The 18115-nt window shown below is 41.7% G+C and overlaps 2 protein-coding genes across 5 annotated transcripts in view; one reads left to right on the top strand and one right to left on the bottom strand.

Moving 5' to 3' along the window:
• Window positions 1-3885, top strand: part of LOC138212716 (cyclic nucleotide-gated channel beta-1) — a 35840-nt gene extending 31955 nt beyond the window's left edge. For 3 of the 4 annotated variants that reach the window (XM_069173211.1, XM_069173208.1, XM_069173210.1), the window contains exon 7: window positions 1823-3885. In XM_069173211.1, coding sequence (XP_069029312.1) covers window positions 1823-1915 — 93 coding nt within the window. In that variant the 3' untranslated portion in view covers window positions 1916-3885. The other variant, XM_069173209.1, reaches the window with a different exon arrangement.
• Window positions 3886-10894: 7009 nt separating this feature from the next.
• On the bottom strand, window positions 10895-17296 carry palmda (palmdelphin a). The gene is made up of 7 exons (XM_069173240.1): window positions 17234-17296; window positions 15595-15675; window positions 15226-15353; window positions 14986-15100; window positions 14896-14920; window positions 13598-13758; window positions 10895-12177 (listed from the first exon to the last, which is right to left on the bottom strand). The coding sequence occupies exons 1-7, from the start codon at window positions 17276-17278 to the stop codon at window positions 11104-11106; spliced, it is 1629 nt and encodes a 542-aa protein (XP_069029341.1). The 5' UTR covers window positions 17279-17296; the 3' UTR covers window positions 10895-11103.
• Window positions 17297-18115: the final 819 nt, after the last annotated feature.

Genomic DNA, 18115 nt, shown 5'->3' with positions numbered 1-18115 from the left:
AATCTCCATGGTAGAAGGGTAAACTGCGGCCCTCGTTGAGCTGGGGAAGGTCGCTGGAGGCGCCAGAGGAAAGGGGGCAGAAGGGTTGTAAGTTGGCAGCCCGGTGGTGATGATGGGCGCTGTGGATGGATGAGAGAGGGGGAAAAGAGGAAAGAAGACCTGGCAACCCGGTGCCAGAGTAGAGGGCAGAAAAAAGGGGCATGTGGAAGAACAGCAGTAGTACGGACTAATGAATCCAAGCCAGAAGGTGGGATGGAATGCTGTGGAAATTGAAGAGAGGAAAAGAGGTGGCATCCCGGTGCCGCTGTGCAAAGGTGAGTTTGCCGGAGGAAGTGGAGGGAGATGAGAGATGGCGCGCTGCAAAACCTGGCAACCCGGAACTTTGTGGGTGGGTGGGTGGGAGGGTGGGGCTTGGAGGTGCATGGTGACGTCACTGTCGTTGACGTTACGCCGGTGTGTTTTGGATGGAGGTACGTCTGTGTTTTTTGCCTGACGTGACTTTTGGAAAGTTGTGAGGAGTTGGAACAGTTTTGCTTTGTTGTTGGAGCGGTGGTGAGGTATCCCCTTCTCTTTTAACGCTTTTAGCTGACGGACTGCGGTCCGGTCGGAGATCTTGGCCGGTGCGTCTTTGACGGGGGACCTGGCTGGACCGCGGGAGCGGTGGCGGAGGCTTTGAGCGCGGCGCGCTGGGGAGCCGGAGTCGTCGGAGACTCGTTCCCGAGCGCTGGGTCTGGGGCGAGCGGAGGAAGAGAGAGGGGACTTACGTTTCCGTTGACTACGTCTGGGGGTGGCAGGTCTCCCTCTGTCACCGGTGAGTGAGTTATTGGAGGACGGCCGTGGATCGGAACCTTCGTACAGAAGGATTGAACGGAGAGAGGGATTCTGGTGGATGCAGCTGGTCGGCTTGTTGGAGATCGGCGATTTGGCTCCGCTGTGCTGTCTGGGTGTTCCCGGTGGCGGCGTCTCGTGGGTAACCCTGGGGTTTTTGGAGAGGGCAGCAGATCGAGGGCTTCCCTTGGGTGCATGGGTGGCCTGTGTGAAGGCAAAACAATCGTCGTTGTTGTCGTCAGACGGGCTGAGGAACAGCAGATCCATGTTTGGTCCAAGGTAAGATTGTTTTTGTTTTTTCCTTCTGCGTGGCGTCTGGTTCCGGATGCAGAAAACGTGAACAGGCCGAGGTTTAGAGTGGGTGGATATTTATAGGAGTGTGGCCGGAAGTGGGGGAGTGGTTGAGGCGTGGTCCTGCTCCCGAAATTCAGCTAAAACTTTATCTCCAATAGATTTGCAAAATTTTTAAACAAACTTTTTTCATTTTGTCATTATGGGGTATTGTGTGTAGAATTTTGAGGAAAACAAATTAATTTAATCCATTTTGGAATAAGGCTGTAACATAAAATGTGGAAAAAGTGAAGCGCTGTGAGTACTTTCCGGATGCACTGTACTTACAGCAATATTCACTCTATCTAATTACATACATACCTTGCATGAAAATCCTATTAAAATGTTCAAATTCTTGATTTCTTCCTTTACTCATTCATTCATCTGCTACCTTTATTAATTGTGAACTTTCTGATTTGTGAATCAGTTGGATTGATTCCATTTTTAATCCTTTAGTTCACAATTCAGCAAATGTCTTTGGCTCATTTTTGTCATCGACCCATCACACCTGCATCCAATTTATCCAATGATTTCTTCCACCCTCCCATCCTCTGTGCATTTCTGTTCTCTCCATCCATCCCATAATCCATCCACGCATCAAACCATCTGTTTACCCCACGTGTCCTGGCTCCAGTGGTTCAGCTGAATCTTCCCTCCCCTCCAGTTCCCCCTTTCCCTCTCCTCGGTGCCTCGACGACAGAACGCCATGGCGCAGCGATGGGAGGCGTCCCTATCGAGCAATCAGAAGAAGGAGTGAACAACGACATCAACCGACAGCAATTTCAAAAGCCAAAATGAAGTCCCACGTCTGTCGCTTCCTTACTTTTACCCAGAAAACTGAAACGGTCCTGTTTTTAAACAGCCAGCAGTGTTTATTGCAGTGTTTGTCCAAACCGTGCGTTAGAACCCAAAATGGGTCACAAGTGTTATTCTTCTGCCGGATGCAACATGAAAAGAAAAGAAAAGAAAAGAAAGAAAGAAAGAAAGAAAGAAAGAAAGAAAGAAAAGAAGAGAAAAGAGGAGGTGGAACGGATCTTTGATGTCTGAGACAGATTGGAACTGCCTATAATGTCACGTTCTCCTTAAACATAAAGCTTTGGTTGATTTAACATACATTCCTGGGAAGGGAGAGGGTGGGTCACAGTAATAAGTGAGAATAATAATTGTAATTATACCTGTACCACTGTTTTTTGCCATGTTATGTTTCAAATGAACTTCAGAAAGCAACATGTCAAAACCTGCAGCATTCCTCGTTACGTTCAATATTTACGGCACCTTGATTTGTAGACGTGAACGCAAGTAATACTATTTATTGATATTTATTGATTTTTTTTATTTTTTTTTATTAGTGTGAGTAACTATATATGCAAATATAACTTTGCATTTTTTGCATCCTTTTAAAATGACAAATCGTGTACTTCAAAGGTTTCAGGTCAGACTTTGAAAGTTGCTGCCAGAGTGAGATGTTGTCGACGAAAAGCGTTGAATGTTCAATGTTCCAGGTTTCCATGTCGTTGTTGTCGGCGAACTGAAAACCATTTGAGTCCTTTGACGAAAAGCTGTTGATGATCAACACATAACTAAGCTTGTTTTTAATAATGTCACTTTTTTTTCTACTAGCTATGACATTAGTTTTGGTGAGCTACACTCCATTAATGTCGAGGCACCACACTGCTACCACGCTGTTTCAGATTCGGAGGCGTTAACGTACACACGAGTCCAGACGGAAGCTTTTTCTTGGATTTATGTAACTTGGCCGAACTAGCACTCGTGAAAGAGTCTGATATTCTAACCCCAAAGGTGAAGTGAGGATTTTTACAGATTTTTATGTCCCGTCTCAATTCCTACAAAAAGAGATTTATTGTATTGTATTTTTGCCGATCATATTTATAACATTAGTGACGCCTACAAATCCTTAAAGCTTTTATTTGTAAAAAGGTTTGTGATATATTGTGACAGATTTTGTAGAGGACGATGTTAGTGTGTTGTGTGGATGAGTGTGTGTCAGTTCTCTCAAGTTGTGTTCAAGTCAACTCGGCTGTTGGATGAAGTTTATCTGCCGGTGAGATGATGATCCGGCGAGCAGTAGAGCAGAAGTTTGAAGTTGAAGCGTCCCATAAATTTGACTGTGTTTTGCTCAGATTCAGTCAGTCGCTGCTGGAGGTTATTACCAACGGTGACCAGGAACCACGTTGCCGTGACAACTTCTGGAAGCTCCGCCAAAGAGGTCGAATGTTGTTTCACTTCAGGAATTTTTCGAGTAGTGTGTTAAACTAGACTTGAGAAAAACCCGTCCTCTAAAGCTCCGAGCTGTGACGTATGAAATATGAGACATTCTGAAGGAAGAAATGTTTTGTGAAAAGCAGATTCAGGTTCAGCGTGTTATGAAGCGACTGCGTTCGACGTACACTCAGTGTTTCCTCATGATTTCACGGCAGTCGGGGCACTTTTTAGTTTTCGTGCACTTTATGACATCAACTCTTTTCATTTATTTAAGATACTTTAGCTTTAGTTTTGGAACAGATTTGTGCTTTTAGTCCTAATTTCAGACATTCATGTTAGGTGTAGAACGTCACCACTCAGCGGGACTCTCAAAGACAGCCATTTTCCTCACTTGTGTCAGTTGCTCTTTTTTTCTATTTATTAGTTTGTTTGCCTTGCGTTCCAGTCATGTATTATTGAAAAAATGAAAGTCCGGTGATCTTCAATAAAGCGTGCAATCCCTGAGTGCTGCTGTGTGTGTGACTTTGGATTTTTTTTTCCGTCAAGGTCGGAAACAAACACGGAAGGTTTACAAAAGCAAAGTCAAGATCAGATTCAATTTGGAATCATTGCACTTTGGATTGGGAACTTCCTGAATCTAATACGTTTTGTAGGATATTGTTTCTTGTACCTGTATGCTCTTTTTTTCTCTTTCCCAATGTCACATATTTTTTCAAAATTAAAAGGGAGTTATCCTTGACTGATTTTCAATTGTAGCATTTAATGGAACACTATTGATTGTAAATATCTTAAAAAAGAACACTACACAAAGAGATCTTCCTCTCAGGATGTGAATGACCTCAATCACGCTCCATTTACAGAGGAAGATGGCCTGTTCCCCCTCACTTAGGGCCTGTCTTTAATTGTTATCGTGTGTGTGTGTGTGTGTGTGTGTGTGTGTGTGTGTGTGTGTGTGTGTGCGCGCGTGTGTGTTTGCGTGCGTCGTTACCAACTGGACAGTGATAGCACACTATTTAGCCACTCCACACCCATAAAAAAACAACAAGAAAACATGAAACTCAGACACTTAAAGTATTCATTGACACAATGTATTCACAATCTCAAACTCAAAAGACACAAAGAAGATAAACAGCATCTTCTATTCTCAGCCGATAGAGTGACAAGAAATTATAACAAAAGATATGTCCAAAGTAAGAAAATCTCGACCTGCAAATCACATATTGGTGTGTGAAAAGATGAGGATTTTTACAAGATGATGCCTCTCTTACATTTAAGGCACAACCAGACTACGAGGACCGGAGAAGGACTGCTTGCATTACTGTACAGAAACATGGTTGTGAAAAGTGACAGTGACTTCAATGAATTTATTACTGTTGTTTGTAAAGTTTTATGTGTGTAATTGTGCGCTTAATGTGTATGTGTATTACTTTCCTTTGGCAACTGTCAAGTGGAGCAGAGACAGCGAGTGTTGGAGGAATGAGAAAGTCCATCTTCGAGGATTTTTTTAGAATATGAAAGTACATCAGGTTGGATTTACAATTCAAACCATAAATGTTTGGACGGTAAAATATTTTTTTGTTCTTCAAGTTCCATTAGAAATAAAATAATTGGATTCTACACTAAAGTGCCACGTCTCAGCTTGAATTGAATAGGTTTACATTAAGAGAGCGAAAACTGAGAAGTCTCCCCTACTTTAACACGTAACACTCGAACAGATGAGGCTGAAAAGTAATTGGACATGAGACGTTAAGAGTTTTGGACATGACATCGGGAACTCGCATACAGCAGCACATTTAGACTAAGCTGCTGTCTGTCCATATAAAGGAGTAAACAGGTGATCATGTCACTCTCAAAAGAAAGCTAAAGAATTGGTCTACTACAGAGATATGAAAAGTAATTGGGATATTAAAATCAACAGTTAGGTTCATCCTCAAAATGCAGGTGGTTTACGGGAAAACTAAGAAAGAAAGCAAACATGGAGCGAGGAGCACAAATCTTTTAGATGAGGAGTAAATTATTTACATGATCAAGAAAACCTCCTTTTTAATGCACAGCAAGTGAAAAATCCTCTCCGGGGTGTGAAACATCTCTCATCATAATGAGCAGAAGCTTTGAGGATTCTGACCCCTGGTCAGCCTGAAATGGTCGACTTCCCTCAGTACACACATATAGTACTCTTACACATTAGTACACTCACATACAGTACTCTTAAATGTTAGTACACTAACATACAGTACTCGTACATGTTAGTACACACATATAGTACTCCTACATGTTAGTACACTCAAATATAGTACTCTCACATGTTAGTACTCTCACATGTGGTACTCTTACATGTTAGTACACTCACATATAGTACTCTTACATGTTAGTACACTCACATACAGTACTCATACATGTTAGTACACTCACATACAGTACTCTTACATGTTAGTACACTCACATATAGTACTCTTACATGTTAGTACACTCACATACAGTACTCTTACATGTTAGTACACAAACATACAGTACTCGCATGTTATTTACATGATCAAGAAAACCTCCTTTTTAATGCACAGCAAGTGAAAAATCCTCTCCGGGGTGTGAAACATCTCTCGTCATAATGACGTACATAAGTACACTCACATACATTACTCTTACATGTTAGTATACTCATATAGTACTCTTACATGTTAGTACACTCACATAGTACTCTTACATGTTAGTACACGCACATAGTACTCTTACATGTTAGTACACGCACATATAGTACCCTTACATGTTAGTACACTCACATACAGTACTCTTATGTGTTAGTACACTCACTTGTGTAGCACTACAGGTAGTGTTGTCTCAAACCGCCACACTGATGAACGTGTTTTTGTGCCCTCTGTTGAGGCTGTTGATACTTAGCGGTATTTAATTGGCTACTTTGAGCGGTGACCCACAAGAACTGCAGCTTCCTCGGCCGCCACAGTTTGACGTTATTTCAGAGTGGTGGTCCCTCTCTACGAGAGAAAAGATGAAACAGCTAATCGGTCAAATGTGAAGCTTCTGCGATGGCTTGGTAACATGTGGTGAAATATCCTCAGCAGGATGAGTTAACTGACCTCAACCTGACACAGCTGCAAAGAGTCTGTGATATTTGTGGGTCCGAACGCTCGGGCGGGAACTGATTGCAAAGGATTTTACACTGAATATAAAAAGTATTCTGTTTGATTTTATCCGTCCATTTACTTCTGAACTCCTCAACTTTGGGTGCTTTGTGTTTTATGTGCTTCATCTCCCGAACAAACGTTGATGTAAAACCTTCAGTTAAAGCAGAGAACATAAATGTAGAGCTGAAGCACAGAGCCGGGATGGAGTGGAGGGTCATGAGATACTACAGGTGAAAAGCCTCAACCAGGACTGGAAAAAAAACCCAATTGCATTTGGTATTTATGTATACTTTGAACATGCTTCCAGATTTCTGCATTGAAACAGCAGGTGGAAAAATGACAAAATAGGTTTTGACTTAGATGAAGGCAGTGGTGCCGGGTGATGAAGGTGATGATGAAGAGGTCAGTCTGGGATCACACAGCTACCCCATATGAGATGGTCAGGCCCACGCCATTCCTCCTCTGTACCTAATACACACACACACACACACACACACACACACACACACACACACACACACACACACACACACACACACACACACACACACACACACACAGTGTCATCAGTGTGGCATTAGACTGAATTTCTGACCTTGTGGCTTAAATGAGCAGTGCTGAAATATGACTGGAAAAACTGTGTGGGTGTAAATACCAACGTGAGCAATTGCTGAACTCCATTTAGCTGCTTCAGCTTTACAGCAAACTGTTAATGTCATCAGTGAGTGTATCAGTGCTTTTTCTACCATGAGTCACAAAACTTACACAAAACACCCCTGAGAAAAGAAAGTTTACAAACTTAGCACAAAATAAAAGAATACAGTGAAGGAAATAATTATTTGATCCTTTGTGGATTTTGTAAGTTTGCCCACTGACAAAGAAATGAACGGTCTATAATTGTAATGGTAAGTTTATTTTAACAGTGAGAGACAGAATAACCCCCCCCAAAAAATCCAGAAAATCACATATAAAAGTTCTAAATTGATTTGCATTTGAGTGTGTGAAAAGATACACTATATCGTCTATTCTGTATCAAATATTTCTCTCTATTACAATTTCATCTCTGGTCAAATATTTAGTAGAACATTATTCAATAAGAAAATACATTTAAATAACAGTTAAGAAAACTTTTTCAGTTTCTGGATCAAGGCTTGTTTTGCAGTGTTGGTGTTGATGTCCATCAGACACAACTATAATAGGGGCATCATTGTGTTCAGTGACAAATGAATGCTGGCTTGGAGTCAAAGTCAATGAGACCAGGATGCCGGTAATCACGGCATTAAACCAGATGCACACACTCATGGTGGTATAATGGGGATGATGTGAACGAACACAGACTGATAGATGGTTTGACTCTGCAGAGGGTATCTGAGCTGATTCACATCAGAAAGGATTAATATCACACACACACACACACACACACACACACACACACACACACACACACACACACACGTGTGACAGTTAGACCAGCACAGACATGGCATGAGGTGTCAGCAGAAATTAGTGACAAAGATTAATCAGCATCATAATTCCGGTTCTCAGCATGCTCATCATCTCAGCATACAAACATATGAAGTTAGCAAAAAAAAAGTATGAAGGGAATCAAAACAAAAAGGAATTTATTCTTTTTAATATGACTATGATGCTGTCCAATATTTTACAACTCCAATTTTTTTTTTTTACATTTGTTTTAAGCTTGACCTTATAGGTCATCATTGTTGAGTATGATTATTGCATTTCAACTCCAAAACGTCATTTTAAGAAGCTAAAAGGAAGCTTTGTGTGATCATTTCATGAAGTCAGTTTGATGTTTTTGTACGTTAGTCCACTCAACAGTCACAATTATCCATCAGTATTCATCAGCTGATCGACAGTAATTTGCTTTCTCTCCCAGAACCTTTGGAAATAGCTGTAACTATAGCACTGCATACGAAGTACTCATTAAAAACATTTCATTGAGCTCCTCACAGACATCCCATGCAGCTGAAAATACAGTGTTGGTAAGGAAACATTGGTCTGCCACAACATTAAACCCTAAGATCTTTAAAAAAAAAAAAAATCTAAATCTTTAACTTGTGTCCGTAGCAGGAAAAATCAGAAAGGATGGAGTCAACTTTGTTGAGGGTCAGTTTGGTGACCGAGTCTTCAGAGCATCTCCATGACAGAAGGTCTCGTGAGGCGTTCCTGATGTAGTTGGTACGTACATAAAGTGATCCAAAGAAGGATAGCTGGTGAACCGCTGACAGGAATATGAAAGCTGACGTGCTGGCAGAGTGAAGGCCAGCCTTTTTTGGTGGTCCAATCCCTCAGAAGAGCTGCTGTAGCACAAATTGCTGAAACACCTCGACGCTGGCCGTAATGGAAAGCTTAAAGCATATGAGGCTGTGCAGCTGCAGACCAGTCAGAACGCCCATGTTGACCCCATTGGCCACAGGAGCGTCACAACTGCACAAATGGACCAATTAAAAGAAGGTGGCTCTTTCTTTTACATCATGTGGATGCTCTTATAGGAAGAGGCCAAGCTGGAAGAAGCAGTGTGCTGCTTTGGATAATGTTCTGCTCGGAAATCTGGGTCCGAGGACACTTTGACAACCTCCCTAAATATTGTTGCGGACTCTACGCATCTTTGCGTCAATGGTATTTCCTGATGCTGGAAATAAATCCTCTTATTGCATAATGATGTGCCCTGCTACACAACAAAAGTTATTCAGGAATGATTTGAGGAACGTGAAAAAGAGTTCAAGTGTTTAATACTTCAAATTCAAAAAAATCTCAATCCAATCTGGCTAGGATATGTTAGAAAACAAGTCCAATCCATCATAACTGACAGGACTTAAAGGTTCTGCTGCTGTTCGATATCACAGGACTCCTCCAGAGGTCTCGTGGAGTCGCTATCTCTGGGACCCAGACTATATGAGAGGGTACTTTAATGTTGAGGCTGACCCTTCTGGGTCCTGCTTTGCTGCCACTGTATACTATTAGAACTGTTCACATTGTCACCAGCAGAGGGCGCCACAGCACTGGACTCCAAATCTGAGGCACAACTTTCACAGCTAATCTTTTGAATAAATTCACCCAGATTCTTCTCATTGTTGTGTTGCACAATTACATGTTATGAGTTCTTCCCAGCACTGTACAATTACAATAGTTAGTAATAGAATGTATAATTTACATATCAGATGCATTTATTTATATTTCAAAGTATAATATGTAATCTTAGAAAATTATGAAGATTAATTTTAACAGAGAAGTGAATATTGTTGCTCAGACAATGTATTGTGGATTTATGAAAAAAAAAAATCTTCAAACCTTTGACAAAAACTGTTTTTGTTTCAAATCTGCAAGAGCATACTGGTACATTTTTAGATCAAGTATTATTTTCAAAAGATATGTGGATTTTCTTGGTCACCCAGAGGCAGAACAACTCCATGACAAGCTGCCAGACAGAATCTTACAGCGCTGTTCGAGTTCATATGCGAGCACACAGTTACAACACAGTCATTGTATCTGACAAACGCTGGGATGTTCAGTTGCGCTTATTTCAGCCCTGATGTGGTCTTCAGCCACCTCATGACAACATATTAAGCTCTTTACTTGCTAAAAGCTCCGCTATGTTTCCCAGCTAGTCATGAACTAAAGCTGCGTTCCAGATGACACACTCCCCCTTAGTACCCTAACAAATACTTCTCTTCCATGTGAAGACTCTTACTGTGTAGTGCAGGAATTTAGACAGAGTATCAAACCTTCAGGAAATGACCTCAGCACGTGAACACATCACCCTCCAAAATATCTACAGCTTTAATTATTTTACCCAGAAATCAACGTGTTTTTGTGTCCTCTGTTTAACACTCAATAAACACACTGATTCCAGCAGCAGCAGTGGAAAATAAACACTTTTGTGTTCACGAACAGCTGCAGCTTCCTCGCACGCTTTAATTTGAAAAATCCTTTACGTCGGTGGCCCCGCCTCCTTCCTCTACAGAGCCAAGATGGCGACCCTTTAGGGTGGAAAGTGTCCAGCACTTCTTTTTCTGGACTGTTTTGAGTGCACCAGTGTCCCGAGCTGATCCTGATAATCAGCAGTTGCATTTGAATGGATCTTTAGCAGCTAAAATAAAGTTCCAGCCGTGTGTAAAAACACAGAATTCTAACTTTAGAAGCAGTTTGTCATGTGCTGCTGTTTTTTTTTTCTTAAGACAGCTGCCTGCGGCTGGAAAGGAGGTCGATGAAATCAGTGAGACCGAACCATACAAGTAAATGTTACCTGGTGGCACCGTCACTGTAGCCGACCCTGCTCACGTTGCTCACGTGTTTCCTTTGAAATAATAAATGCCGACTACTGGAACTTTACAACTGGGTATGATTTAAAAAGTCCCACTTGTCGAGCTACATTCTTCAAAACGTGGAATTCTGCACGTTCGCGTTCACGCATGCAGCCGAGCGGTGAGTTAGTAAAAGCTGCAACCGTTCAGCTCATTTCAAGCACCAACCGTGTGAAATATATCAGGCAAAACAATCAGTGGTTAGTTTGGCAGACTGTCCCGGGTCGGTGCCGAGTTGGCATCAGACGCTCATGCAGTCAGCAGACACTACAGCAGGCTTTGTGTTTTTTCTGGATCTTTCTGATACCTGGTCCGAGCCGTCTTTCTGTCAGTCTGTCTTCGGCTCCCGTCTTTCCGTTGGCGTAACTTCCCGTTGGAAACTTGCCGTGGCTCTTCTCCCTCACACCGCCGCCATCGCCGCAGTTACCTTCATCGTCTTCGATGATGACCAGCTCGGCCTTCAGGGAGCCCTCGAACTCCTGAAGCTCCCCGCTGTCATCGTGCGCCATCTGGTAGCCCATGAAGACGGCGGTGATTGGCTCAGTGGTGTCCAGGGTGGTGAGGATGGTGTAAGGGGCGTCGTCTCCGCAGAGGGGGGGGGGCGCTATGTAGCAGTGGGCGGGGTCACGGTACGGAGCGCTGGGTTTGTCGTGGCTGTATGAATGGTAGGACGGTGGACGGTAGCAGAAAAGTTCCTCCTCGTCAACGCTGATGTAATCGCAGAGAGGGATGTGACTGGCTGGAGTGTAGCAGAGCGGCGGTTGATGGGCTGTTGCTACTTCCGGGTCATGTGATGTGGGACGAGCGTAGCCATTGGGTACCTCTCTCTCGGAAGCCCCGCCTCTGATGGGTCTGTCTGTGTGGTGGTAAGCAGGCCCTCGTTCCCGCACGCTGTGACAGTTTCTCGCACCCAGCTCCTTGTGGTTTCCAAGGCAATGGCTTCCGCTGTTTCTGTCCTCCTGCCTGCTGTCCAGGGGACGACGGCGACGCTCGTCATGCAGCGTTTGCTGCCAGTTGTCTCTGTGACTGAGGTCCGTCTGTGCCGAGCTGCTTCTGGGGAGGTGACAGCCGTAACGTCCTCCCTGATCTCTGGGGCCACACCCCTCCGCTCCGTCTCTGAGGGCACACCCCTCCGCTCCGTCTCTGAGGCCACGCCCTTCCGCTCTGTGTCTCTCGTCGTCCCGCTGCTCGTAGAAGCAGCGCTCCTCCCTTCCGCCGAGAGTTTGCGCGTAGTTTCGGTGCTTTGCTTGGCGATGCACGGTCGCACTTCTCAGCATGTCCTCCACCTCTTTGGCCGACAGCTCAGAAACACTGCTCTGGTCATGTGACCACTGGTGGTAGAAATGGAGAGGACTCATCATTCAGACAGCACAACGACAAATTGATCGCAAAAGCAGGAAAAACAAGAGGTTATTCGTTTGCCTTATTTTCTGCTATAAGCTCCATGAGAAAAGAACTCAAATGTTCAAAGAGATAGTAAATTGTTAACAGGAATACTGAAGTGAATTCAACTTCTGCTCTGCATTGTTCTGGATTTATTGTGTTCACAGGAACAATCTATTTCCTTCTAATTAATTAGCTTATTAATTACCAAACATACTTTTTACCAACATATGTATCTGTGCATGCAACATACTGTATCTGGTATCAATGTAAACTTGTTAGCTTGTTAATCAGTCCCTCCAGGATTTTGCAAGGTTTTTTGTGATTGCTGAGATCAAAAAAGTTGAGATTTTGCGAAGATTTTCTCAAAAATTGTTTCGTAATTTGCAGTTTTAAGTGAGATTTTTGCAGTAAAATTGTGGGAATTAGAAAAAAAAATTGTAGTGATTCTTTTTAAAGCACTACCTTATAAACAATGACATGTAATCACTTCCTGTGATAAAAAAAAAAATCATGATGCACATCACAGAAATGTTTTAGTTTTAATCTTATTATTTATTTATTGAATTTAGAGAACCCTGAGGCTCAAAGTTGCAAAAAGCTCCTAAAAGCTTGTTTATGGAAATGTTTCCAGAACAGATCGTCTGTGACTGGAATATAGAAACAAGGACTACATCAGCTGTCAAAATAAGAGCTTTAGATGCTGTTTAATTCATATTCATTCAACACATAGACCTGCTGGATGAAACAAACAAAGAGACGTCTCTGACAACTGGACGTGTGGAGAAAACTCATTTAACATCCAGTAATATGGAATCACTTCCTCTGATCACAAACATTTAATCACATCATTTTAATGTGAAGAACACATTTCCCATAAACCACGTCACTTCCTGATTTTCCTTTTGTTCCGGTTTTATTTGATGATGAGATGAGAGGAGGAGAACTGTGCTATTTGTAAATGAGGAGTTATTTTTGTTAATAAAGCGAGTTTTGTTTGGAAAAACCTACTGTATGCCGTTAATCTTTTCAGCACAGATTCTGATGATGACATTTTGTGCAGAAAAATCATGGGAATAAAAAAATCCCTGCAAATATTGCAGAGTTTGCTTGAATTTGTGTTAATTATTGCGATTGCGATTGCCTGGAAGGACTGGTCAACTGTTAGAAAGCTGCAGCAATCAATGTCCCCACTTTACTTTTCAAATTCCAAAATGTAATCAGGTCATCAACTCTATACTCTGTGGCTTAAATATTAAGTTTTTAATGTGTTTTTTCTTGGGTCATCATGTTCCGTGGAACATGAATAGAGTTACACGGTACTCTGACAGAGTTAGAGAGTGACAGAGTTTAGAGTGGTAGAAATACCTTTTGAGAATCGAGGGCATACACACACTTCCTGCCGTCGTCGTACACCTTGAGCCCGGCGTGCTGGTTTACGTCTTCAGGAGGAACAACTGCAGCAGAAAGCACGGCGCTCTCCCCCGTCAACATGTCCTTCGTCACGTTAATCTCCAGGGCAAACATGGCTAAGACGAAGAGGAAAGACACACAGAGTCTGTGTTAATGTTTCCCGTATGTGTTTATACACCATACGATTCCATAAATCCAGTAGCAACAAGAACTACAGGTAACAAAACATACCCCCAAAAGTCCACATAATTCATTCATCAGTGAGAGTATGAATTATTGACTGTGAAATATTAACTGTATTACAAGATGGAGAATTTAAGGAAAGCTATTTCCACATATGAAAGTGGAGGTGTGTTCACAGAGTGATATGTCAAATCATTGGTGGGGTCTTTTACCACATCTGTACATTCTTGAGCCAAAACAAGAAGGGACAGATGTGTGTGGTCGAAGATGGAATAATCTGCATGCTGTGACCTTCTAAAGTACGGGATAAGTACCCTGGATTACAGACTATTTATTCATATTCAGATAGAACGTGTTTGATATTAATGGATGCATGTTTACAGTAGATTTTGTTTTGTAAATTATTTGGAGCCACGTTCATATTTTTGTTTGTTTTCTGTTGTTGTCTCTCACCATGAGTATCATTAAAATTAGATGATGAGTGTGCACTAAAAATCCTGGTTGGCTTTAGTTTAACATTTAACATCACATCTTTGTTTCAGAAAGGAGGAAACACCCTGATCCAGATGTTGAGGTAGATATATATAAAAATGTTTCTATGGGAGGTGTGCTTTGTTTTTCTTTGTTTATTTTGTTGTTCTAAATATACTTCATTTATATTTTAGGAAAAAAAACTACTACTCTAGTCTTTCACCACAGTCACGCTACGAGCTTTTCACACCCTTGTTTCAGGTTTCAAGTCTGTGATACTCAGAACAGGTTTTCTGTGGTTTCTTAAGGGTTTTTCGCCACTGAACTCAAGGACTATGAGTCGACCCTGAAACTTGGATATTTCAATTCATACGCTTCACATTTCTGTCGAATAAATCTTGAAAAAAGTATCTTACTCCGTCTTGGTGAATTTGGTTCTGAATTTTTGTTGGCTGGTGGAGAGATGGATTCTGAGACAAGAGGTATCACAGTGGTGACCGGCAGAGGTTCTGTGGGACAGAATACAGAACTGTTAGCATGGATTCATCTTCAGTGCGGGTTGTAACATCAGAGACATCAGAAATGAGGTCATGACTTACCAGGAACAAAGCTGCCCTGGGCCTCCTGCAAAACACACACGAATTAGAGCAACGTAATGGTGGCACAAAATTGCTGTTTTGTGTGTGTACCTTGATAACGTCCTGTGGACTTTTCTCCACAGCCTTCAGTCTTTTGAGGATGAAGCTCTCGTGGGTAGAAATCCTTGACTCCCGTCTATCTAGAGACTCCACTTCCATTTCTATCCTAATGGGACAAGGGAGTTAGAGGTAGGTGTGTGTGTGTGTGTGTGTGTGTGTGTGTGTGTGTGTGTGTGTGTGTGTGTGTGTATACGAGTGTTTATCAGGGATGTGATTTATCTGAGTTTATACCTGTGGATGCTGAGCTGCAGCGCTCTGGTCTGCTGCTGGTCACACAAATAGCTATTTTGCTGCATGGAGTCTGTTGCATTATGGGAAGTGGAGTCCTGGAGCAGCCACTGCTCTCTCAGAGCCTTTTTCTATTGATGTTTAAAGGACAGAAGGACACGAGGTTCAACAATGTGGATCTGGGCAGACTGAGAATATTAACATTGGTGATCCAACATTTGGAGGGAGTGATTACTGATAGCTTTCTGCAATTATGTAACATTATTAGGAGGGAACACCCCATCAATCCCAATGTTTTACCATATCCCTCGTCTGCTATTATCGCTGACCATTTATAGATGTTTTCATACTGTACATGTAAATGTAATGAACCTTTAGATGCTGTAGTTTGAGTTTCTCATGGTCGAGTTCAAGTTTCTTCTGCCGAATGTCCTCTTGGATGCGATGCTTCTCCTGTTCCATCACAGACAGATTAATAAATGACTGAATTTTAAGAACGCAAATTTAAAGCTTACAGATTTAGTTCAAGTTTCCAAAATCTCTTTTTTTTTTGTTTTGTTTTTTGCAGCAACTATGTTGATAAATGGTAATTGCAGCTTTGTTTTTTAATTTAATTTCCCAGGATTCTCCCTGTGTAATCAGAGAATGTTGCATCAGCGCCCCCCACCCCTCTCTGATGGAACAGCCACTGCTAAATGATAGAAAACTACGGCGCCCGGGAGTGGCCATTGAGGGGGAAAAATTTTTTAATCGTGTGCATGAAATAGCATTTCGTTCCCACGTTTTAATGAATTTGCTCCCACGTTTTAATTGTTTCCTGCCCACGAGATAAGTTCATTTAGAGAGAGACAGCACAGCACAACAGGCTTTCTCCTGTTGCTCGCGTAGCCATCACAGCCAGTTTGACTAATCTATGACATATTTAAAGTCACCAAAAAGGCTAATAGAGACACAAACTACTGCTGCTCCTTTAATACCGGAACATACGATGTGACCAAAGTAAATATTAGAGCAGGATTTAGTTAACGGAGTTGTTGTTGTTGTTGTAGTTGTTGTTGTTGTTGTTGTTGTTAGCCTAAAGGGAGGCTGTGGCTCAGACGGTAGAGAGGGTTGAACACTAATCGGAAGGTTGGTGGCTCAATCCCCAGCTCCGCCTATCCACATGCCTAAGTGTCTTTGAGCAAGACACTGAAACCTAAGTTGCTCCCGATGTTGTACCATTGGTGTGTGAATGTGCTCCTGATGGCAGCACCTTGCATGGTGATCTGTCTCATTAGTGTGTGCATGGGTGAATGGAAAAACATGTTAAAGCGCTTTACTTTAAGGTGATAAAGCTACTAGTACTAGTACAGACCATTTACCATTTAAACAACCACAGCCAGTCTGACTAATCGATGACAGATATGGATTTGATCGGTAAAAATTGGCACGTGCAGCTGAATTGTAAAAAAAGTATCAGTTAGTTTTCCTCAGTGCAAACATACACTGTCATTTCAGACGACCCGGAGATAGAGAATAGAGAGAAAACAATCTCCCTGACGTCGTTGTATTAATAATATCAAAGCCGCGAGAAAACATGTTATTTTACAATAACAGCAATCGTTTACTCTCTCAATGTATTTCTACATAGTACAGTGTCTGTATTATTGTGTACGAATTAAATAAAACGTACAATTTAAAAAAAAATTCTCTCTATGGCCACTCCCAGGCTCTGTAGAGAACACCTCATTACGTTATTTATTTTATCAGGAATTATTGACACTGATGCGAAGCTTGTTCAGTGCAAACGAAAGAGTTTCCTTCAGCGGCCTCAAACTCAACCACCATGGCGCATCTCATCTGGCGATATATAGCGACTTGGAAAATCTTCACGGTTTCAAATCAATGCACATATTATTATTACTTCTATTGCATGCACAAATGCAAATACCAAATGTTTAACCTAACGATATGTATAGCTACAGAAGTCTAATATTAGTGTTTGTCCTGAGAAGATAGTGAGCTGATTTACAGTGATGGCCTGGAGTCGCTCCTTCACAAGGTCACACTCCTCCATGCTGCATCCGGACAGGCAGAAAGAGGAGGAAGAGAAAGTGGACAAGAAGAAGAGACATTTTTATCAAACATCCACACATAATAAAAAGTTAAACCAGCCAAAATCTACATTAATGACAGTATGTACATCATAAATCTGCAATAGAGGAGTTGATAGCAGGAAAAAACAATTTATCAATCAGATCTTCTCAAACTGCTGAACACAGCTTTAGTCGGTATTACATTTCATTTCATATAGTGTTTAAGATTAATGAGGATTATTAATTTAAACCGGTAGTACACAGACATTTAACAAAAGATTATTATAATATCCTTTGTTAGAGGAGTTCAATTCAGTTTTATTTATTGGTTGCAGCAGATATGGGCACGGTTCACTTAACAAACATTATGTTTGAGGACAATAAAAGTAATGTCTTTTTTAGTTGAGGCTTAGTAAAAAAAAAAAAGTGTTATTGGAGAAAGTGTTTTTTTGTTTTTTTTAAATAAATGTCTCTCAGGCCTCATGGTCACTCTATAAAGTCGTGTTTTCCCTCATTGGAGAGCCGCCCCCTCAATAAAAACCAAACGTTAAGCTGTCAACAGACAAACCTTGACACCAAACTGCTGAAAAACACCCTACCTGTATCTTCCAAAAATACTGCTAGTGTGAAATAAAAGAGAAAATCAAACTGTATGTTTATCCACACAAGCCAAAATTTGCTTTAAATTTCTTGGTCGCTGGATATCCGGAGAAAACAAGAAGTAGCTTGCGGTTTGTACTCCTCCATCAACCACTCAGGTTACAGTTCACATCCACATCTGTTCAGATGTGGTGAGGACTTCTTTATAGATTATATAA

The sequence above is a fragment of the Embiotoca jacksoni genome, unplaced genomic scaffold (assembly GCF_022577435.1).
Source record: "Embiotoca jacksoni isolate LCO1_2020_lvr unplaced genomic scaffold, fEmbJac1.0.p SCAF_59, whole genome shotgun sequence".
Classification (NCBI taxonomy): domain Eukaryota; kingdom Metazoa; phylum Chordata; class Actinopteri; family Embiotocidae; genus Embiotoca; species Embiotoca jacksoni.
Note: the sequence above shows the minus strand (reverse complement) of the source record. Positions and strands in the feature narration are given on the sequence as shown.

Coding starts and splice junctions, on each gene's coding strand:
- palmda (XM_069173240.1), bottom strand. CDS start 17,278: ATGGAGGAGTGTGACCTTGTGAAGGAGCGACTCCAGGCCATCACT. Junction 13,759..14,895: donor CCAGGGCAGCTTTGTTCCTG/GTAAGTCATGAC, acceptor TCTTCGTCTTAG/CCATGTTTGCCCTGGAGATT. Junction 12,178..13,597: donor ATGCCCTCGATTCTCAAAAG/GTATTTCTACCA, acceptor TTCTACCACCAG/TGGTCACATGACCAGAGCAG.